At 49.0% G+C, this 24,287-nt stretch overlaps 1 protein-coding gene across 1 annotated transcript in view; it reads right to left on the reverse strand.

The window, feature by feature from the left end:
• Nucleotides 1-10,983: 10,983 nt before the first annotated feature.
• The window catches only part of CCDC93 (coiled-coil domain containing 93), a 109,608-nt gene continuing 96,304 nt past the window's right edge, over nt 10,984-24,287 (reverse strand). Inside the window, exons 21-23 of the mRNA XM_063939689.1 lie at nt 12,034-12,118; nt 11,410-11,523; nt 10,984-11,330 (exon numbers count right to left, since the gene is read on the reverse strand). Coding sequence (XP_063795759.1) covers nt 11,277-11,330; nt 11,410-11,523; nt 12,034-12,118 — 253 coding nt within the window. The 3' untranslated portion in view covers nt 10,984-11,276. The remainder of the gene's footprint in view (nt 11,331-11,409; nt 11,524-12,033; nt 12,119-24,287) is intronic.

Raw genomic sequence — 24,287 nt, forward strand, 5'->3', positions numbered from 1 at the left:
GCAAAACCATGTGCACTGCAGGGGAGGCAGATATAACATGTGCAGAGAGAGTTAGATTTGTGTGGGGTGTGTTCAATCTACAATCTAATTTGCAGTGTAAAAATAAAGCAGCCAGTATTTACCCTGCACAGAAACAAAATAACCCACCCATATCTAACTCTTTCTGCACATGTTATATCTGCCTCCCCTGCAGTGCACATGGTTTTGCCCAATTGCTATCAAAAATCCTGCTGCGATCAACTTGGAATTACCCCCATAGCTTTAAGAATTTTGTCTGTGCATCTGTTATTAGTAGCCATGTCCAGACAGTACAAAAAATAACAAGTTTAAAGTTGAAATTACCTGTTTGGTGATGTTGTTCAGTGGTTGGTGATGTTGTTCCCTGCAGGTTCACAATGCTGCAACCTCCTACTTATATATACACATAGGTTAATAGATCTAAACAATGGTGATGCGTTTTGAGAAATACAAAGTAAACGGGATGCTATTTCTATCATCACAATGCAATCATACATCTACAAATTGCTTTCCAACCCATGTGGAACCAGTTCGCCGGGCCACTGGTATTTTTTTTTTTTATGGGTAGGATGAGTACCCCACAGGACTGAGGAGTCTATGGTTATAGTTTGCTTTGTGTTTTTTACTCCCTTCACTATAACCATTGTAGTGAGCCCAAAATGGCTGCCACCTCTGCAAACCATCCCCCCCACCCGTATCCCCCCAGCATACTAAACATTTCTGTAACCACATCTGAACCTATCTGGTAATGAATTTCAGAGAAATTGGTTGCATGCGTTTGCAAAGACGTTTAGCTTCTGAGCCGCGTCAAGGCTTCTCTGATGTCAGCAGTCCTAACACTACATAATGGCAGTGCCCACATAGGGCCATGTGATTTGTCTACAGTAAGGCCTCATGATAAAAGCTCATACTAAAACTGTGAGAAGGCACTGAATGGGAGCAGCATTTGGAAGGCATGCTGTTCCTTGTAGTGCTAATGGGAGATCCTGGGGGTGGCTCCCAGGTAAGCTAGCCCTCTGTCTGGATGCGTTTAAGTATGAGCCTTTAATCATGAGGCCTTACTGTAGACAAAACACATGGCCCCATGTGGGCACTGCCATTATGTAGTGTTAGGACTGCTGATATCGGAGAAGCCTTGACGCGACTCAGCAGCTTAACATGTCTTTGCAAATGCATGCGACTGATAACTGATTAACATGTGGAACCCAACAAAAGTATGTATTCTAGACCAAGTTGCCGTCCGACAAAGCTGTGTCACAGAAGCATCATAAAGAATGAAAACGGTATCAGACTTGCGCAACTGCGCTGTTCGAATCCACATAAATCCTCAATGTCCGAACCACATCCAGCGTCGAAGGTACTCCAGAATCATCCAGTAAAGTAGGAACTACAATAGGTTGGTTTACATGAATGGCAGAGACCTCCTCCAGGTGAAAATGGGGAAACTAACTCAGGATAACAGTATAGAGGTGTATATTAAATAGATTTGGGGTACTTAAATGGAGTCAAATGGCTTTTATATGCATTTAAAAAAAATGTAACACAAATTATAAAAACCTATTTTTTTTTCAGCAAAATAAGTACCTTCATTAAATTCGGGGTACATAAAAATGGGTATAAGTATATATTTGGGCCATTTTAGGAGACGGGAAAAAAAGTGTATAAATACTCCCATCTGCAAGCCTAAAAACAGTTGTCCCACTCATAAAGCACCCCAATATACCTGTCCCATACCTTGAACCCCGAATTCCATCACTGCACTTTTTCACCCCAAAAATCACGTCATTATTGGCCAGCTAAAAATAATTAAAAACGTCAAAGTGCCTACTTTGTCACTAGGGGAGGAAGGGGTGTCCCAGGGGGTTCTGAACCAAATCCTGACATTACCTTAAAATAGTGATTTTCACCAACTTTGCACCTGCTCAGAGTAGGTGAAGTGAAAGTCACGGTAAAATTATAGACAATAAATTATTGCGGCTAATTGAATAGGGGTCTTTCACGATTTGCAGTAAAACCAGTTTTTTGCGCAAAAAACGGGTTATCGCAGCTAATGGAATACTCCCCTACGTGTAATTAGAAATCTGCACATATACATAGAATTATACAAATGAAAATACTTCCCTGGCAGGCAAAATTATACCTATTAGTAATTTTCGTTTTTAGCGAGAGAATTATAATTTAAAATACTCATACAGGAAATCAAAATCCCATTATTTTTCTTTCATAGCCTTTTAAAGTATACTATAAGGTTCAATTTAAACCAAAAAGAGACATAACTCTGCCTTAGGTTAATAATGCTAATTAAGCCTACTTTTTTTTTTTTGCACCAAAAAAGTAAAAGGATGTATAATGAACTCTCGGGGTCAGGCAAAATTGATAAAACAGTTTTTACTGGAATCGCCATATTTTGATTGACAAAGGGTCAACATTTCAAAGTGATACGTGTATTAGGCATTAAGATGTGAATTTTTTCCCACATACACCTCAGAAAAAAACGGAGCATCAGGAATGGCTTTTCCCAGCAATTTTTTAAACTTTGACCCCCTATATCTCAAACTGTGAGGCCTAGAGAATAGAAATTTGAAATGGGTTAGTAGCTACTTGGTAGTATCAAGTGTACAAAGCATCATGAAAATCTGGGTCAGTGGGTGTCATGCCTGGGTGAACCGACATGGGATGACCCCTGTGCCAGTATGTTTGCTAGAATTCAGGACTTGCCAAGCGCCATCTTATTCTTCTAGTCTTGCACAATGGACACAGAACAGACACCGACCCATCCCAATTCAAGTTGGCATTTTCCAAGCACCAAAACCTTAACCCTTTTCTCTAACGTCCTAGGGGATACTGGGATGTCTAGTATCATAGGGTTTAGATGGGGTCCATTGGAGACTGGCACTTTAAATTTCTTCAGAGTGTGCTGGCTCCTCCCCTCTATGCCCCTCCCGCAGATCCAGTTTAGAAAAATGTGCCCATGGAGCTGGGTGCATTCTCTGGAGCCCCAGAGAGTTTTTCTTCAAATTTATTTTAGTTTGTTGTTTTCAGGCAGGACTGGTTGGCACCAGTCTGCTTGCATCGTGGGACTTAGGGGGGGACCGGTACCAACCTCTTACTAGGGTTAATGGTCCGGATCCCCGCTGACAGGACATAGCTCCTGAAGGGGGTTGCTTCGCTCGTCCACAGCGGTGTGCGCTCTCCCCCACAGCATGCCACCACTCCTAATTTCTGAGCTGAAGACGCGCTGGTGGCGAGTACTGAACCGGGGTCTGGTTAGCGGGTCCCCGGTCCTGCTGGTGGCATTAGGGCGGCGGGCACACAGCTCAGAGAGGGGCTGCTGTTGTCCCTCTGTATAAGCCCACAAACTGTCGCTGATGCTAAAAAGGGGGTTTAACCCCATTTTCTATGTATAATTGTGACCCTGCCAGCATAAATATGGCGGAAACACCCCGCCTTTAAGGGGGCGGGGCTTCCCGGAGAGTGGGATCAGCGGCATAGGTGCCATTTCCTGCTGCTTCACATCGGACACTGATGAAGCCGCTGAAAACAGACCCTGAGGCGGAGAAACGCGTTTGTAAGGGACAACAACAGACGTTGTGAGTCAGGAGAGTATCTCTCACCAATTGCATTATCGGGTGTGTGGCTCACAACCTCCATTTACCGGCCGGTGAACTGTTGCATTTTTACCCCAGTGCACAGGGGAATGAGCTGTTCCAAGTATTTGGCTACCCTTTGATACATATGCTGCTAGCCTATGCAGCCATAAAGGATAAAATCCATGCTGAGTGCTTCTGCAAAATGTGCTCTAATCCTGGATCAATGCATTATGGGGGGTAATTCCAAGTTGATCGCAGCAGGACATTTTTTAGCAGTTGAGCAAAACCATGTGCACTGCAGGGGAGGCAGATATAACATGTGCAGAGAGTGTTAGATATGGGTGGGTTATTTTGTTTCTGTGCAGGGTAAATACTGGCTGCTTTATTTTTACACTGCAAATAAGATTGCAGATTGAACACACCCCACCCAAATCAAACTCTCTCTGCACATGTTAAATCTGCCTCCCCTGCAGTGCACATGGTTTTGCCCAACTGCTAAAAAATTTCCTGCTGCGATCAACTTGGAATTACCCCCTATGTGCGGTAATATATTTTACTAACTTTGCTTCTACTCTTCGGCATTTGGGCTGCCATCCTTTGCAGCCTTAAAGGAAAATATTCATACTTACTGATTCTGCTTAATTCATTTGGGCTGAACGAACTTTGTGTGGCTATTTAACATACTAACTCCAACATATAGCCCTCAAACAGGGAGTATTGGAAGGCTGTTTGTTTAAAAGGAATGAATGCTTGCTCACAGGTGCTTACTAACCCATTGTGCTAACTATCTGGACTTTTAACTTATTGCTTTCCATCATTGCATTTCTGCTACAATTCTGGACATTTCTCTTCATTACATTGGGGGTCATTCCGAGTTGTTCGCTCGTTGCCGATTTTCGCAACGGAGCGATTAAGGCAAAAATGCGCATGCGCATGGTACGCAGTGCGCATGCGGTTAGTATTTTAGTACAAAACTTAGTAGATTTACTCACGTCCGAACGAAGAATTTTCATCGTTGAAGTGATCAGTGTGATTGACAGGAAGTGGGTGTTTCTGGGCGGAAACTGACCGTTTTCTGGGAGTGTGCGGAAAAACGCAGGCGTGCCAGGATAAAACGCGGGAGTGTCTGGAGAAACGGGGGAGTGGCTGGCCGAATGCAGAGCGTGTTTGTGACGTCAAACCAGGAACGAAACGGCCTGAACTGATCGCAATCTGTGAGTAGGTCTGGAGCTACTCAGAAACTGTTAAGAATTTTCTATTCGCAATTCTGCTAATCTTTCGTTTGCTATTCTGCTAAGCTAAGATACACTCCCAGAGGGCGGTGGCCTAGCGTGTGCAATGCTGCTAAAATCTGCTAGCGAGCGAACAACTCGGAATGACCCCCATTGTTAGGGCATTTCTGTGCATGTTTCGTTATTAGTGCAATATCAATGCAAGTATTAATATATGGTATATTATCAATTTGAGTGGAAGCCTCTTTAGGATAGATCCATTTTATAACCAGTTGATATATACATTTTTATGATAAAATTTGAACTATATTAATAATTATTTTATAAGGGTGATACTGGCCGGTATCTTTATGTTTGTATTTGTATTTTTGTGATTATTTTTATACATAAAAAATGTAAAACCAAAGTGGGAAGCGCTGTCTCATTCTGTTTGCATTTTCTCTTTGGGAGGCGTTGGGATCATCCCTCAGAGTTCAGCTGCATTCACTTTGGTGAGTGACAGCGCCAGGTGCAAATCCACATTTATGCTTCACTGAGAGGCTGCATGCAGAGAAGCGCTGCTCCTCCAAGGACCCTTAAAAGCACCTTGTTTGGTACCAAGGGAGTTTGTAGTGGGGTGGAGTGATATAATATATGCAATATTCTAGGTCCCTCATGTAAGGTTCCTAGTTACTGCCCGGTAAAGCGCTGCTTTAGCTGTAGAGGCGGGTGTGGTATGGAAGGTCGACAGTAACTAGGTCGACAATGTCTAGGTCGACCACTATTGGTTGACAGTAACTAGGTCGACAGGGTCTTTAGGTCGACATTTCTAGGTCGACAGGTCAAAAGGTCGACATGAGTTTTTTATGTTTTTTTTGTGTCGTTTTTTTCCGTAGTGACCGGGAACCCCAATTAGTGCACCGTGTCCCTTCGCATGGCTCGCTTCGCTCGCCATGCTTTGGGCAAGGTGCTTCGCTCCGTTACCGCTTTGCTCGGCACAGATTACCGTTCAAATCGTAGTCCACATGGATCGTTAAGTATGAAAAGGTTAAAAAAAAGAAAGAAAGAAATTGTGAAAAACTCATGTCGACCTTTTGACCGGTCGACCTAGACACCCTGTTGACCTAGTTACTGTCGACCTAGACATTGTCGACCTAGTTACTGTCAACTTAGAGACCGGATCCCGTAGAGGCAAGGTGTGCTGGTTTCTCCCTCTCTGTTTCAACTCTAACGGGCTTCCTGGGTTACTGTGTTTTCACCTTTTCCTGTGTGTGTGTATTCTGCTTTACAGTATGTCAGGCAAAAAAGTAATATATGTCAGTCCTACAGCACAAAGTTTCCCCCTCCCCCGGGTGGATCTCTGTTGTGAGCACAGTGCAGCCTCCCTTCACAAGGAAGCAGCACTCAGGAGCCAGAATGGCTGGACTCAATTAAAGGGATGATTAGACATATCATCTGAACTGGCTACTGCCAGGCAGGAGAGGCAAGATTTAAGAAATCTATGGATGATTTTATGTTACAAAATTCTGACCAGAGGCCAGCTTCTCAGTCTTCTCTGCTTATTTCACAAAAAACGCACACTGCCCCATGTTCTCCAGTCTGACTCAGATGACGATATGCCAGACCTGGAGGAGGGGGAGGTGGAAGCTGATAAAGGAGATGGTACCGTCTCAGGCAGTGGAAGCTCTTTTATACTTTATTCGCGAGGTACTGAATATACCTGATAAAGAGACGGAAATAGTAGAAGTGCCGTTTTTTAATGTAAAACTAAGTCTACTGCTACGTTTCCAGTCTCAAAATACTTAAACATGCTGTTTAAAGGAATCTTGGTTAATCCTGATAAGAAATTTCAGATACCTAAGCGATTACTGACATAATTTCCTTTTCCCCTGAGGATAGGAAGGTGTGGGAAAATCCTCCTACAGTGGATACTTCTGTGTCCAGGCTGTCATGTAAGCTTGTTCTGCCAGTATTGGGAGCTATCTCCTTAAAAGACCCTGCTGATCGTAAGATTGAAACTATGCTCAAATCCATTTACACAGCAGTGGGAGTTGCTCGAAGACCCACAATTGCTTGTGGTTGGATTACACGAGCCATTGTTAAATGGACGGGTATATAATTGAGGGTTTTGACACTATGCCTGCAGATGAGCTTATCATGCTTCTGCAGCATGTTCAGGATTCTGTTAATTTCATTAATGAGGCAATCAAGGAGATTGGCCTGATAAATGCACGCTCTACGGCTATGGCCATGTTGGCACGCAGGGTGTTATGGCTGTGGCAGTGGTCAGCGGATGCTAATTCCAAAAGGGGTGTTGAGAATCTTCCCTTTACGGGGGAAGCTCTATTTGGTGAGGAACTAAACAAGTGGATTTCACAAGCAAAGGCAGGTAAGTCCACCTATCTACCGTCGGCGGCTCCTCCAGCTAGACGTGCTTACACCGGCCCCTCTCTGCAGTCCTTTTGAGTGGCCAGGTTTAGGGGCAAGGCGAGAGGTGCCTCCAATGCCACTAGAGGAAACAGAGGTAAACCACGCAGACCAGCGGCCGCTGGTTCACTGGAGCAGAGCTCAGCCTCTGCCTCTTCCAAGCCCTCGGCCTGACGGTTGGCCCCAGCTTCAGGAAGACTTACAGGTGGGTGCACACCTAACATTTTTCAATCACATTTGGGCAAAAACCTGCCGGGACCCTTGGGTACGAGACCTAATCTCTCAGGACTACCGGTTGGAGTTTCAAGCACTCCCACCTCACAGATTCTTCAAGTCAAGCTTGCTAGCTTCACCTGTAACAAGGGCTACCTTGCAAGAAGACATTCAAAACCTGCAGCGCATGCAGGTCATTGTTCCAGTTCTGCCTCTACTCCAAAATATAGGCTTTTATTCCAGCCTGTTCGTGGTACCAAAACCGGACGGTTCGGATGATCTTGAACCTCAAATACCTGAACCCGTACTTACAGGTGTTCAAATTCAAGATGGAGTTTCTGAGAGCGGTGGTTGCTGGCCTGAAAGAAGGGGAGTTTCTGGTATCCCTAGATATCAAGGATGCGTAACTTCACATCCTTATATGGCCCCCTTATCAGGCTTACCTCAGGTTTGCACTAAAGGAAGATCACTTCCAGTTCTGGGCCCTACCCTTTCGTCTCTCCACGGCACCAAGGGTGTTCACAAAGGTGATGGCGGAGATGATGCTCCAGCTCCCCGTGATGGGAGTGAACATCGTTCCATACTTGGATGAACTCCTCATAAAGGCAGTGTCCAGACACGTTTGTTGGAAAGCATCAACCTGACTACGCGGCTGCTCAGGAATCACGGGTGGATTCTCAATCAACAGAAATCCCAACTAGAACCTTCGCAGAGGCTTCAGTTCCCGGGGATGATACTGGACACTGTGTCTCAGAACTGTTACGTCCTATGGACAAGGCACGGACAATTCAGTCCACGGTTCGCTCCATTCTGAAACCAACCAAGATCTTGGTGCATACGCTTCCTGGGAAAGATGGTAACCTTATACGAGGCAATTCAATATGGAAGATTCGATGCTCATCCGTTCCAGCTGGATCTACTGGACAAGTCAGGATCATACCTACACATGCACCAGAGGATACTCCTTTCACCAAAAGCAAGCATTTCCCTGTTGTGGTGGTTTCAGATCTCCCACCTAGTGGGGGGTCGACACTTCGGAGTTCTAGCTTCGATTCTGTTGACTAGGGATGCGAGCCTCCGTGGTTGGGGTGCAGTGACCCAGGGGCCCAGTTCCAAGGACGGTGGTCGCCGCAGGAGGCTTCCCTTCCAATAAACATTCTGGAACTCAGGGCAATTTACAATGCCCTTCTACAGACCTCTTCTCTTCTTCAACATGAGGCAATACAGGTCCAGTCAAACGACGCCACGGCAGTGGCGTACATAAACCGTCAGGGAGGAACAAAAAGCAGGGCCACAATGCGAGAGGTGTCCAAGATACTACTCTGGGCGGAACGCAATGCCAGGGCCATATTCATTCCGGGAGTGGACAACTGGGAAGCAGATTTTCTCAGCAGACACGATCTGCACACAAGGGAATGGGGCCTTCACCCGCAGGTGTTTCAGCTGTTGATTCAGCGGTGGGGCTGCCCGCAAATCAACATGATAGCTTCTCGGCTCAATAAGAAGCTGCTGCTTTATTATTCCAGGATGAGGGATCCTCTGGCCGCAGCGGTGGACGCTCTGACGACACCGTGGGTTTAGCGGTTGGTCTACCTGTTCCCTCTAATTCCTCTCATTCCCGAAGTTTTGAAAAGGCAAAAAAGGGAAAGCGTTTGGGCGATTCTGATTGCCCCGGATTGGCCTTGCAGGGCCTGGTATGTGGACCTCCTAGCCATGTCCCTCAAAGAGCCCTGGCCTCTGCCAGTTCAAGAAGATCTTCTTCTGCAAAGGCCGTTCGTCTATCCAGACTTACCGCGGCTACATTTAACGGCATGGAAGTTGAAAGGGAGATTTTAGCTAGGCAATGTCTTCCCGGAAAGGTTATCTCGAGTATGGTCCAAGCCAGGAAGATGGGTCACGTCAAAACATTACCATCGCATATGGAAGTAGTATGTCTCTTGGTGTGAGGTTCGACAGTATTCTACTATGGCTTTTCATCTTGGTCGCTTCTTACTCTTCCTACAGGAAGGTGTGGATATGGGCCTACACTTAGGCTCCATCAAGGTTCAGATCTCGGCCATGTCTTTCTTCTTCCAGATACAGTTGGCTGTTATCACGGAAGTCCAGACCTTCTTGAAAGGTGTCCTTCGTATTCAACCACCCTTTGTGCCTCCCACGGCATGGTGGGATCTCAATTTGGTCCTGACTTTACTTCTATCGGACTGGTTTGAACCTTTACACAGGGTGGACATGAAGTATTTGACATGTTGACTGTCATGTTGTTGGCCTTGGCAAGGCGTGTTTCAGAATTAGGGGCCTTGTCCTGTAAGAGCCCTTATCTGGTGTTCCACGAGGATAGAGCAATTTTTTACCTAAAGTGGTGTCGGCGTTTCACATCAATCAACCGATAGTGGTTCCAGTGGTGTCTGACACGTCTGTTACGCCAAAGTCCTTAGATGTGGTTCAGGTTTTGAAGGTTTATGCCAAGAGAATGGTTTGTCACAGGAAATCTGATTCGCTTTTTGTTCTTCATGACGCTATCAAGATTGGTTGTCCGGCTTCGAAGCAGTCAATTGCACTTCGGCAGCTTTGCCGCTGACGTTTGTTCAGGCCCACTCCACGCGGTCGTGGGTTTTTCCTGGGCGGCTGTCTGGGGTGTCTCGGCTTTACAGTTATGCCGAGCTGCTACTTGGTAAGGTTCGAACACGTTTGTAAAATTTTACAGGTTCGACACCTTGGCTACAGATGACGTTCAGTTTGGTCAATTGGTTTTGCAGGGGTCCCAGCACTCTCCCACCCGGTCTGGGAGCTTTGGGACTTCCCCATGATACTAAACGTCCCAGTATCCCCAAGGATGTTAGAGAATATAGGAATGTAATACCTACCGGTAATTCCTTTTCTCGTAGTCCTTAGGGGATACTGGGCGCCCGCCTCTGTGATTCGTTATTTTTTGGAAGTGTTGTTCTTGTTTGGGTCAGCTGTTGCTGTCCCTATTTTCAAGTTGTGGTTAGCGTTGCTATCTTCTTGTTGTCTGTGTGCTAGTTCGTTTCTCATCACTTTCTTGTCTATTTTCCTCCTCTCAAAGTATGCCCGTCTCCTCGGGCACAGTTTTCCTAGATTGGATCTGTGGGAGGGGCATAGAGGGGAGGAGCCAGCACATTCTGAAGAAAATTAAAGTGCCAGGCTCCAATGGACCCCATCTATACCTCATGATACTAGATATCCCAGTATCCCATACGGGCTGTGAGAAAAGGAATTACCGGTAGGTATTAAATTCCTATTTTCCCCATTGCCGTGGATGAAATAGAGCTACCCACCTCAAAGTTCCCTGTTGGCTATAGAGAAAAGAATGCAACAGTAAATTAATATATGATGTGTGAATGTACTAACGGCGTCAGATGTACACAGAATGGAACCGGAGCTCTTACTCATTGTGTCAGCTGTGGTCACAGAATACAACCAGAGCCAAGTCTGAGCTCTATCCAGAACTATGAAACTCTGCGGCATAAAGGAGCAATCGCTCTAGTAAGAATACATGAGTCTGGTAACAAAAAGGGCGCAAGTTTAATGGTGGGGGTTTGTGTTGTGCCAATTCCATTGTCACCATCCAGTCAGGCACATTATTGGTCTCTATAAGGCTCTGATTACATGAGACAATGTTATATACATGGGCTGGGCCAATAACTAACAGTCACTGGCAACGGGGGAATGTGCCGCAGGAACCAGCCAATGTTCTTATTCACCCGGGAATACATTTACATCGTTCTCCAAGTCCTACACAATGACCTCTTCTCTGCAGGTGACAATCTGTCCTCCAGACCGCTGCCTGGGCGTCCCATCACTGCGCGCGGTCCTTCAGTTTACTCAGCAGGACTTCATTTTTGCGGCATTCCTAGGAAGAAAAGCACTAGTTACGATAAAGATGGCGCAGAAAGCGGAGCCTAATACTCGGCAGGACATTTATCTCTCACCTCCTTAAACTCCTTCACCGTCTTGAAGTACAACCTCTGCTTCTCCAACATCTCCAGATATTCATCATTCAGCTGATCGCGTCTCATCTTATTTTCCTGTTTCTTCTTCTCCATCTGAGGACACAAAACTGGACATTACTCCGGGCTTAAAGTCCGGAACCACATGGAGGAGGAATATAGGTGTATGTGGCTCTCGGTCTGTGGATGTGCCGTGGCTCCTTTCTCTAAGCCGTGTATGTATGAGATTGCTCCATACACAGGCACGTGGCTCTGTCCATGTCTGATTTACAGTTCAGACTACGTCGCACACAAATATGCAAGTCTTTTGTTGCATCGTACTGCGATACAGACGCACATTAGTGTGACATTGGAGCAAATTAGGCTCTCAGAGCAGCTCACTCACGTCAGGAGTCTCGCACCTCATGGTGTATTCATATCTGTATAATAAATACTCCTACTAACATACAAGGCCATAAACACAACTACACCAACATACATCTCTGGTCTCACATTACCTCCCAGCTAAACCCCTCAGCTCTGTGCAAGATATGCACCTCTCATAAGCACTCAGCTGGTTAATTTGGCGCTATATAGGTCAATGTGAATAAGAACATTAAGAGATACCCTATTCCTGTTCTGTCTGATGCCGTCCACAATCTGTTCCATCTGCCGGAGGAACTGTTCCCGGGTGCTGGATGATGCCATCGCCCTACAGAGTAAACGCGGGAACATGCAGTCACACTCTTCGCATGATGGTACATTGTCTATGTGAGGATCCAGTATTTCGCATAAAATGTACTTATTATTCGAAGCAAATGACAAAGCAAAGGTTCGGGGACGCATCATTTGTCAGAAGACGAAGCCATGACTCATTAGAAGACGCTGATACTGGCACCTGGTTCCCAGCCCCCTCTCTGACGATCACCCGTGGCATTCTGATTCCCATCTACTTTCCTGCTCACCCCCTGGCCTGCTCACTCCTAGTCTATCGACACTGCCCCCCCCCTTCCCCCTACCGCATATTCCCCTCATCAGCCAGCCCCTATCAGAAGAGGTTGTAAGCACAGTGTAAGCAGGAGTACTCACTCCTAGTCTATGGACGCTGCCCCCCTATATTCCCCTCATCAGCCAGACAGCCCCTATCAGAAGAGGATAGGACACAGTGTAAGCAGGAGTACTCACTCCTAGTCTATGGACGCTGCCCCCCTATATTCCCCTCATCAGCCAGACAGCCCCTATCAGAAGAGGTTAGGACACAGTGTAAGCAGGAGTACTCACTCCTAGTCTATAGACGCTGCCCCCCTATATTCCCCTCATCAGCCACACAGCCCCTATCAGAAGAGGTTAGGACACAGTGTAAGCAGGAGTACTCACTCCTAGTCTATGGACGCTGCACCCCTATATTCCCCTCATCAGCCAGACAGCCCCTATCAGAAGAGGTTAGGACACAGTGTAAGCAGGAGTACTCACTCCTAGTCTATGGACGCTGCCCCCCTATATTCCCCTCATCAGCCAGACAGCACCTATCAGAAGAGGTTAGGACACAGTGTAAGCAGGAGTACTCACTCCTAGTCTATGGACGCTGCCCCCCTATATTCCCCTCATCAGCCAGACAGCCCCTATCAGAAGAGGATAGGACACAGTGTAAGCAGGAGTACTCACTCCTAGTCTATGGACGCTGCACCCCTATATTCCCCTCATCAGCCAGACAGCACCTATCAGAAGAGGATAGGACACAGTGTAAGCAGGAGTACTGACTCCTAGTCTATGGACGCTGCCCCCCTATATTCCCCTCATCAGCCAGACAGCCCCTATCAGAAGAGGATAGGACACAGTGTAAGCAGGAGTACTCACTCCTAGTCTATGGACGCTGCCCCCCCTATATTCCCCTCATCAGCCAGACAGCCCCTATCAGAAGAGGTTAGGACACAGTGTAAGCAGGAGTACTCACTCCTAGTCTATGGACGCTGCCCCCCTATATTCCCCTCATCAGCCAGACTGCCCCTATCAGAAGAGGCTAGGACACAGTGTAAGCAGGAGTACTCACTCCTAGTCTATGGACGCTGCCCCCCCTATATTCCCCTCATCAGCCAGACAGCCCCTATCAGAAGAGGATAGGACACAGTGTAAGCAGGAGTACTCACTCCTAGTCTATGGACGCTGCCCCCCCTATATTCCCCTCATCAGCCAGACAGCCCCTATCAGAAGAGGATAGGACACAGTGTAAGCAGGAGTACTGACTCCTAGTCTATGGACGCTGCCCCCCTATATTCCCCTCATCAGCCAGACAGCCCCTATCAGAAGAGGTTAGGACACAGTGTAAGCAGGAGTACTCACTCCTAGTCTATGGACGCTGCCCCCCTATATTCCCCTCATCAGCCAGACAGCACCTATCAGAAGAGGATAGGACACAGTGTAAGCAGGAGTACTCACTCCTAGTCTATGGACGCTGCCCCCCTATATTCCCCTCATCAGCCAGACAGCCCCTATCAGAAGAGGTTAGGACACAGTGTAAGCAGGAGTACTCACTCCTAGTCTATGGACGCTGCCCCCCTATATTCCCCTCATCAGCCAGACAGCCCCTATCAGAAGAGGTTAGGACACAGTGTAAGCAGGAGTACTCACTCCTAGTCTATGGACGCTGCCCCCCTATATTCCCCTCATCAGCCAGACAGCCCCTATCAGAAGAGGATAGGACACAGTGTAAGCAGGAGTACTCACTCCTAGTCTATGGACGCTGCCCCCCTATATTCCCCTCATCAGCCAGACAGCCCCTATCAGAAGAGGATAGGACACAGTGTAAGCAGGAGTACTCACTCCTAGTCTATGGACGCTGCCCCCCTATATTCCCCTCATCAGCCAGACAGCCCCTATCAGAAGAGGATAGGACACAGTGTAAGCAGGAGTACTCACTCCTAGTCTATGGACGCTGCCCCCCTATATTCCCCTCATCAGCCAGACAGCACCTATCAGAAGAGGTTAGGACACAGTGTAAGCAGGAGTACTCACTCCTAGTCTATGGACGCTGCCCCCCTATATTCCCCTCATCAGCCAGACAGCCCCTATCAGAAGAGGATAGGACACAGTGTAAGCAGGAGTACTCACTCCTAGTCTATGGACGCTGCCCCCCCTATATTCCCCTCATCAGCCAGACAGCACCTATCAGAAGAGGTTAGGACACAGTGTAAACAGGAGTACTCACTCCTAGTCTATGGACGCTGCCCCCCCTATATTCCCCTCATCAGCCAGACAGCCCCTATCAGAAGAGGATAGGACACAGTGTAAGCAGGAGTACTGACTCCTAGTCTATGGACGCTGCCCCCCTATATTCCCCTCATCAGCCAGACAGCACCTATCAGAAGAGGTTAGGACACAGTGTAAACAGGAGTACTCACTGCTAGTCTATGGACGCTGCCCCCCTATATTCCCCTCATCAGTCAGACAGCACCTATCAGAAGAGGATAGGACACAGTGTAAACAGGAGTACTCACTGCTAGTCTATGGACGCTGCCCCCCTATATTCCCCTCATCAGTCAGACAGCACCTATCAGAAGAGGATAGGACACAGTGTAAGCAGGAGTACTCACTCCTAGTCTATGGACGCTGCCCCCTATATTCCCCTCATCAGCCAGACAGCACCTATCAGAAGAGGTTAGGACACAGTGTAAGCAGGAGTACTCACTCCTAGTCTATGGACGCTGCCCCCCTATATTCCCCTCATCAGCCAGACAGCCCCTATCAGAAGAGGTTAGGACACAGTGTAAGCAGGAGTACTCACTCCTAGTCTATGGACGCTGCCCCCCTATATTCCCCTCATCAGCCAGACAGCCCCTATCAGAAGAGGATAGGACACAGTGTAAGCAGGAGTACTCACTCCTAGTCTATGGACGCTGCCCCCTATATTCCCCTCATCAGCCAGACAGCCCCTATCAGAAGAGGATAGGACACAGTGTAAGCAGAAGTACTCACTCCTAGTCTATGGACGCTGCCCCCCTATATTCCCCTCATCAGCCAGACAGCCCCTATCAGAAGAGGATAGGACACAGTGTAAGCAGGAGTACTCACTCCTAGTCTATGGACGCTGCCCCCCTATATTCCCCTCATCAGCCAGACAGCCCCTATCAGAAGAGGATAGGACACAGTGTAAGCAGGAGTACTCACTCCTAGTCTATGGACGCTGCCCCCCTATATTCCCCTCATCAGCCAGACAGCCCCTATCAGAAGAGGCTAGGACACAGTGTAAGCAGGAGTACTCACTCCTAGTCTATGGACGCTGCCCCCCTATATTCCCCTCATCAGCCAGACAGCCCCTATCAGAAGAGGATAGGACACAGTGTAAGCAGGAGTACTCACTCCTAGTCTATGGACGCTGCCCCCCTATATTCCCCTCATCAGCCAGACAGCACCTATCAGAAGAGGATAGGACACAGTGTAAGCAGGAGTACTCACTCCTAGTCTATGGACGCTGCCCCCTATATTCCCCTCATCAGCCAGACAGCCCCTATCAGAAGAGGATAGGACACAGTGTAAGCAGGAGTACTCACTCCTAGTCTATGGACGCTGCCCCCCTATATTCCCCTCATCAGCCAGACAGCCCCTATCAGAAGAGGTTAGGACACAGTGTAAGCAGGAGTACTCACTCCTAGTCTATGGACGCTGCCCCCCTATATTCCCCTCATCAGCCAGACAGCCCCTATCAGAAGAGGTTAGGACACAGTGTAAGCAGGAGTACTCACTCCTAGTCTATAGACGCTGCCCCCCTATATTCCCCTCATCAGCCAGACAGCCCCTATCAGAAGAGGATAGGACACAGTGTAAGCAGGAGTACTCACTCCTAGTCTATGGACGCTGCCCCCCTATATTCCCCTCATCAGCCAGACAGCCCCTATCAGAAGAGGTTAGGACACAGTGTAAGCAGGAGTACTCACTCCTAGTCTATGGACGCTGCCCCCCTATATTCCCCTCATCAGCCAGACAGCCCCTATCAGAAGAGGTTAGGACACAGTGTAAGCAGGAGTACTCACTCCTAGTCTATGGACGCTGCCCCCCTATATTCCCCTCATCAGCCAGACAGCCCCTATCAGAAGAGGATAGGACACAGTGTAAGCAGGAGTACTCACTCCTAGTCTATGGACGCTGCCCCCCTATATTCCCCTCATCAGCCAGACAGTCCCTATCAGAAGAGGATAGGACACAGTGTAAGCAGGAGTACTGACTCCTAGTCTATGGACGCTGCCCCCCTATATTCCCCTCATCAGCCAGACAGCCCCTATCAGAAGAGGATAGGACACAGTGTAAGCAGGAGTACTCACTCCTAGTCTATGGACGCTGCCCCCTATATTCCCCTCATCAGCCAGACAGCCCCTATCAGAAGAGGATAGGACACAGTGTAAGCAGGAGTACTGACTCCTAGTCTATGGACGCTGCCCCCCTATATTCCCCTCATCAGCCAGACAGCCCCTATCAGAAGAGGTTAGGACACAGTGTAAGCAGGAGTACTCACTCCTAGTCTATGGACGCTGCCCCCCCTATATTCCCCTCATCAGCCAGACAGCCCCTATCAGAAGAGGATAGGACACAGTGTAAGCAGGAGTACTGACTCCTAGTCTATGGACGCTGCCCCCCTATATTCCCCTCATCAGCCAGACAGCCCCTATCAGAAGAGGATAGGACACAGTGTAAGCAGGAGTACTCACTCCTAGTCTATGGACGCTGCCCCCCCTATATTCCCCTCATCAGCCAGACAGCCCCTATCAGAAGAGGATAGGACACAGTGTAAGCAGGAGTACTCACTCCTAGTCTATGGACGCTGCCCCCCCTATATTCCTCTCATCAGCCAGACAGCCCCTATCAGAAGAGGATAGGACACAGTGTAAGCAGGAGTACTCACTCCTAGTCTATGGACACTGCCCCCCTATATTCCCCTCATCAGCCAGACAGCCCCTATCAGAAGAGGATAGGACACAGTGTAAACAGGAGTACTCACTCCTAGTCTATGGATGCTGCCCCCCTATATTCCCCTCATCAGCCAGACAGCCCCTATCAGAAGAGGATAGGACACAGTGTAAACAGGAGTACTCACTCCTAGTCTATGGATGCTGCCCCCCTATATTCCCCTCATCAGCCAGACAGCCCCTATCAGAAGAGGATAGGACACAGTGTAAACAGGAGTACTCACTCCTAGTCTATGGACGCTGCCCCCCCTATATTCCCCTCATCAGCCAGACAGCACCTATCAGAAGAGGATAGGACACAGTGTAAGCAGGAGTACTCACTCCTAGTCTATGGACGCTGCCCCCCTATATTCCCCTCATCAGCCAGACAGCACCTATCAGAAGAGGTTAGGACACAGTGTAAGCAGGAGTACTGACTCCTAGTCTATGGACGCTGCCCCCCTATATTCCCCTCATCAGCCAGACAGCCCCTATCAGAAGAGGATAGGACACAGTGTAAGCAGGAGTACTCACTCCTAGTCTATGGACGCTGCCCCCCTATATTCCCCTCATCAGCCAGACAGCACCTATCAGAAGAGGATAGGACACAGTGTAAGCAGGAGTACTCACTCCTAGTCTATGGACGCTGCCCCCCCTATATTCCCCTCATCAGCCAGACAGCACCTATCAGAAGAGGATAGGACACAGTGTAAGCAGGAGTACTCACTCCTAGTCTATGGACGCTGCCCCCCTATATTCCCCTCATCAGCCAGACAGCACCTATCAGAAGAGGATAGGACACAGTGTAAGCAGGAGTACTCACTCCTAGTCTATGGACGCTGCCCCCCTATATTCCCCTCATCAGCCAGACAGCCCCTATCAGAAGAGGATAGGACACAGTGTAAGCAGGAGTACTCACTCCTAGTCTATGGATGCTGCCCCCCTATATTCCCCTCATCAGCCAGACAGCCCCTATCAGAAGAGGATAGGACACAGTGTAAGCAGGAGTACTCACTCCTAGTCTATGGACGCTGCCCCCCCTATATTCCCCTCATCAGCCAGACAGCACCTATCAGAAGAGGATAGGACACAGTGTAAGCAGGAGTACTCACTCCTAGTCTATGGACGCTGCCCCCCTATATTCCCCTCATCAGCCAGACAGCACCTATCAGAAGAGGATAGGACACAGTGTAAGCAGGAGTACTCACTCCTAGTCTATGGACGCTGCCCCCCTGTATTCCCCTCATCAGCCAGACAGCCCCTATCAGAAGAGGATAGGACACAGTGTAAACAGGAGTACTCACTCCTAGTCTATGGACGCTGCCCCCCTATATTCCCCTCATCAGCCAGACAGCACCTATCAGAAGAGGATAGGACACAGTGTAAGCAGGAGTACTGACTCCTAGTCTATGGACGCTGCCCCCTATATTCCCCTCATCAGCCAGACAGCACCTATCAGAAGAGGATAGGACACAGTGTAAGCAGGAGTACTCACTCCTAGTCTATGGACGCTGCCCCCCTATATTCTCCTCATCAGCCAGACAGCACCTATCAGAAGAGGATAGGACACAGTGTAAGCAGGAGTACTCACTCCTAGTCTATGGACGCTGCCCCCCTATATTCCCCTCATCAGCCAGACAGCACCTATCAGAAGAGGATAGGACACAGTGTAAGCAGGAGTACTCACTCCTAGTCTATGGACGCTGCCCCCCTATATTCCCCTCATCAGCCAGACAGCCCCTATCAGAAGAGGATAGGACACAGTGTAAGCAGGAGTACTCACTCCTAGTCTATGGACGCTGCCCCCCTATATTCCCCTCATCAGCCAGACAGCACCTATCAGAAGAGGATAGGACACAGTGTAAGCAGGAGTACTCACTCCTAGTCTATGGACGCTGCCCCCCCTATATTCCCCTCATCAGCCAGACAGCACCTATCAGAAGAGGATAGGACACAGTGTAAGCAGGAGTACTCACTCCTAGTCTATGGACGCTGCCCCCCTATATTCCCCTCATCAGCCAGACAGCACCTATCAGAAGAGGATAGGACACAGTGTAAGCAGGAGTACTCACTCCTAGTCTATGGACGCTGCCCCCCTATATTCCCCTCATCAGCCAGACAGCCCCTATCAGAAGAGGATAGGACACAGTGTAAGCAGGAGTACTCACTCCTAGTCTATGGACGCTGCCCCCCTATATTCCCCTCATCAGCCAGACAGCACCTATCAGAAGAGGATAGGACACAGTGTAAGCAGGAGTACTCACTCCTAGTCTATGGACGCTGCCCCCCTATATTCCCCTCATCAGCCAGACAGCACCTATCAGAAGAGGATAGGACACAGTGTAAGCAGGAGTACTCACTCCTAGTCTATGGACGCTGCCCCCCTATATTCCCCTCATCAGCCAGACAGCCCCTATCAGAAGAGGATAGGACACAGTGTAAGCAGGAGTACTCACTCCTAGTCTATGGATGCTGCCCCCCTATATTCCCCTCATCAGCCAGACAGCCCCTATCAGAAGAGGATAGGACACAGTGTAAGCAGGAGTACTCACTCCTAGTCTATGGACTCTGCCCCCCCTATATTCCCCTCATCAGCCAGACAGCACCTATCAGAAGAGGATAGGACACAGTGTAAGCAGGAGTACTCACTCCTAGTCTATGGACGCTGCCCCCCTATATTCCCCTCATCAGCCAGACAGCACCTATCAGAAGAGGATAGGACACAGTGTAAGCAGGAGTACTCACTCCTAGTCTATGGACGCTGCCCCCCCTATATTCCCCTCATCAGCCAGACAGCACCTATCAGAAGAGGATAGGACACAGTGTAAGCAGGAGTACTCACTCCTAGTCTATGGACGCTGCCCCCCTATATTCCCCTCATCAGCCAGACAGCACCTATCAGAAGAGGATAGGACACAGTGTAAGCAGGAGTACTCACTCCTAGTCTATGGACGCTGCCCCCCTGTATTCCCCTCATCAGCCAGACAGCCCCTATCAGAAGAGGATAGGACACAGTGTAAACAGGAGTACTCACTCCTAGTCTATGGACGCTGCCCCCCTATATTCCCCTCATCAGCCAGACAGCACCTATCAGAAGAGGATAGGACACAGTGTAAGCAGGAGTACTGACTCCTAGTCTATGGACGCTGCCCCCTATATTCCCCTCATCAGCCAGACAGCACCTATCAGAAGAGGATAGGACACAGTGTAAGCAGGAGTACTCACTCCTAGTCTATGGACGCTGCCCCCCTATATTCTCCTCATCAGCCAGACAGCACCTATCAGAAGAGGATAGGACACAGTGTAAGCAGGAGTACTCACTCCTAGTCTATGGACGCTGCCCCCCTATATTCCCCTCATCAGCCAGACAGCACCTATCAGAAGAGGATAGGACACAGTGTAAGCAGGAGTACTCACTCCTAGTCTATGGACGCTGCCCCCCTATATTCCCCTCATCAGCCAGACAGCCCCTATCAGAAGAGGATAGGACACAGTGTAAGCAGGAGTACTCACTCCTAGTCTATGGACGCTGCCCCCCTATATTCCCCTCATCAGCCAGACAGCACCTATCAGAAGAGGATAGGACACAGTGTAAGCAGGAGTACTCACTCCTAGTCTATGGACGCTGCCCCCCCTATATTCCCCTCATCAGCCAGACAGCACCTATCAGAAGAGGATAGGACACAGTGTAAGCAGGAGTACTCACTCCTAGTCTATGGACGCTGCCCCCCTATATTCCCCTCATCAGCCAGACAGCACCTATCAGAAGAGGATAGGACACAGTGTAAGCAGGAGTACTCACTCCTAGTCTATGGACGCTGCCCCCCTATATTCCCCTCATCAGCCAGACAGCCCCTATCAGAAGAGGATAGGACACAGTGTAAGCAGGAGTACTCACTCCTAGTCTATGGACGCTGCCCCCCTATATTCCCCTCATCAGCCAGACAGCACCTATCAGAAGAGGATAGGACACAGTGTAAGCAGGAGTACTCACTCCTAGTCTATGGACGCTGCCCCCCCTATATTCCCCTCATCAGCCAGACAGCACCTATCAGAAGAGGATAGGACACAGTGTAAGCAGGAGTACTCACTCCTAGTCTATGGACGCTGCCCCCCTATATTCCCCTCATCAGCCAGACAGCACCTATCAGAAGAGGATAGGACACAGTGTAAGCAGGAGTACTCACTCCTAGTCTATGGACGCTGCCCCCCTATATTCCCCTCATCAGCCAGACAGCCCCTATCAGAAGAGGATAGGACACAGTGTAAGCAGGAGTACTCACTCCTAGTCTATGGATGCTGCCCCCCTATATTCCCCTCATCAGCCAGACAGCCCCTATCAGAAGAGGATAGGACACAGTGTAAGCAGGAGTACTCACTCCTAGTCTATGGACGCTGCCCCCCCTATATTCCCCTCATCAGCCAGACAGCACCTATCAGAAGAGGATAGGACACAGTGTAAGCAGGAGTACTCACTCCTAGTCTATGGACGCTGCCCCCCTATATTCCCCTCATCAGCCAGACAGCACCTATCAGAAGAGGATAGGACACAGTGTAAGCAGGAGTACTCACTCCTAGTCTATGGACGCTGCCCCCCTGTATTCCCCTCATCAGCCAGACAGCCCCTATCAGAAGAGGATAGGACACAGTGTAAACAGGAGTACTCACTCCTAGTCTATGGACGCTGCCCCCCTATATTCCCCTCATCAGCCAGACAGCACCTATCAGAAGAGGATAGGACACAGTGTAAGCAGGAGTACTGACTCCTAGTCTATGGACGCTGCCCCCTATATTCCCCTCATCAGCCAGACAGCACCTATCAGAAGAGGATAGGACACAGTGTAAGCAGGAGTACTCACTCCTAGTCTATGGACGCTGCCCCCCTATATTCTCCTCATCAGCCAGACAGCACCTATCAGAAGAGGATAGGACACAGTGTAAGCAGGAGTACTCACTCCTAGTCTATGGACGCTGCCCCCCCTATATTCCCCTCATCAGCCAGACAGCACCTATCAGAAGAGGATAGGACACAGTGTAAGCAGGAGTACTCACTCCTAGTCTATGGACGCTGCCCCCCTATATTCCCCTCATCAGCCAGACAGCACCTATCAGAAGAGGATAGGACACAGTGTAAGCAGGAGTACTCACTCCTAGTCTATGGACGCTGCCCCCCTATATTCCCCTCATCAGCCAGACAGCCCCTATCAGAAGAGGATAGGACACAGTGTAAGCAGGAGTACTCACTCCTAGTCTATGGACGCTGCCCCCCTATATTCCCCTCATCAGCCAGACAGCACCTATCAGAAGAGGATAGGACACAGTGTAAGCAGGAGTACTCACTCCTAGTCTATGGACGCTGCCCCCCCTATATTCCCCTCATCAGCCAGACAGCACCTATCAGAAGAGGATAGGACACAGTGTAAGCAGGAGTACTCACTCCTAGTCTATGGACGCTGCCCCCCTATATTCCCCTCATCAGCCAGACAGCCCCTATCAGAAGAGGATAGGACACAGTGTAAGCAGGAGTACTCACTCCTAGTCTATGGATGCTGCCCCCCTATATTCCCCTCATCAGCCAGACAGCCCCTATCAGAAGAGGATAGGACACAGTGTAAGCAGGAGTACTCACTCCTAGTCTATGGACGCTGCCCCCCCTATATTCCCCTCATCAGCCAGACAGCACCTATCAGAAGAGGATAGGACACAGTGTAAGCAGGAGTACTCACTCCTAGTCTATGGACGCTGCCCCCCTATATTCCCCTCATCAGCCAGACAGCACCTATCAGAAGAGGATAGGACACAGTGTAAGCAGGAGTACTCACTCCTAGTCTATGGACGCTGCCCCCCTGTATTCCCCTCATCAGCCAGACAGCCCCTATCAGAAGAGGATAGGACACAGTGTAAACAGGAGTACTCACTCCTAGTCTATGGACGCTGCCCCCCTATATTCCCCTCATCAGCCAGACAGCACCTATCAGAAGAGGATAGGACACAGTGTAAACAGGAGTACTCACTCCTAGTCTATGGACGCTGCCCCCCTATATTCCCCTCATCAGCCAGACAGCACCTATCAGAAGAGGATAGGACACAGTGTAAGCAGGAGTACTCACTCCTAGTCTATGGACGCTGCCCCCCTGTATTCCCCTCATCAGCCAGACAGCCCCTATCAGAAGAGGATAGGACACAGTGTAAACAGGAGTACTCACTCCTAGTCTATGGACGCTGCCCCCCTATATTCCCCTCATCAGCCAGACAGCACCTATCAGAAGAGGATAGGACACAGTGTAAACAGGAGTACTCACTCCTAGTCTATGGACGCTGCCCCCCTATATTCCCCTCATCAGCCAGACAGCACCTATCAGAAGAGGATAGGACACAGTGTAAGCAGGAGTACTCACTCCTAGTCTATGGACGCTGCCCCCCTATATTCCCCTCATCAGCCAGACAGCACCTATCAGAAGAGGATAGGACACAGTGTAAACAGGAGTACTCACTCCTAGTCTATGGACGCTGCCCCCCTATATTCTCCTCATCAGCCAGACAGCACCTATCAGAAGAGGATAGGACACAGTGTAAGCAGGAGTACTCACTCCTAGTCTATGGACGCTGCCCCCCTATATTCCCCTCATCAGCCAGACAGCCCTTATCAGAAGAGGATAGGACACAGTGTAAGCAGGAGTACTCACTCCTAGTCTATGGACGCTGCCCCCCTATATTCCCCTCATCAGCCAGACAGCACCTATCAGAAGAGGATAGGACACAGTGTAAACAGGAGTACTCACTCCTAGTCTATGGACGCTGCCCCCCTATATTCTCCTCATCAGCCAGACAGCACCTATCAGAAGAGGATAGGACACAGTGTAAGCAGGAGTACTCACTCCTAGTCTATGGACGCTGCCCCCCTATATTCCCCTCATCAGCCAGACAGCCCCTATCAGAAGAGGT

This window comes from Pseudophryne corroboree, chromosome 9 (genome assembly GCF_028390025.1).
Source record: "Pseudophryne corroboree isolate aPseCor3 chromosome 9, aPseCor3.hap2, whole genome shotgun sequence".
NCBI lineage: Eukaryota > Metazoa > Chordata > Amphibia > Anura > Myobatrachidae > Pseudophryne > Pseudophryne corroboree.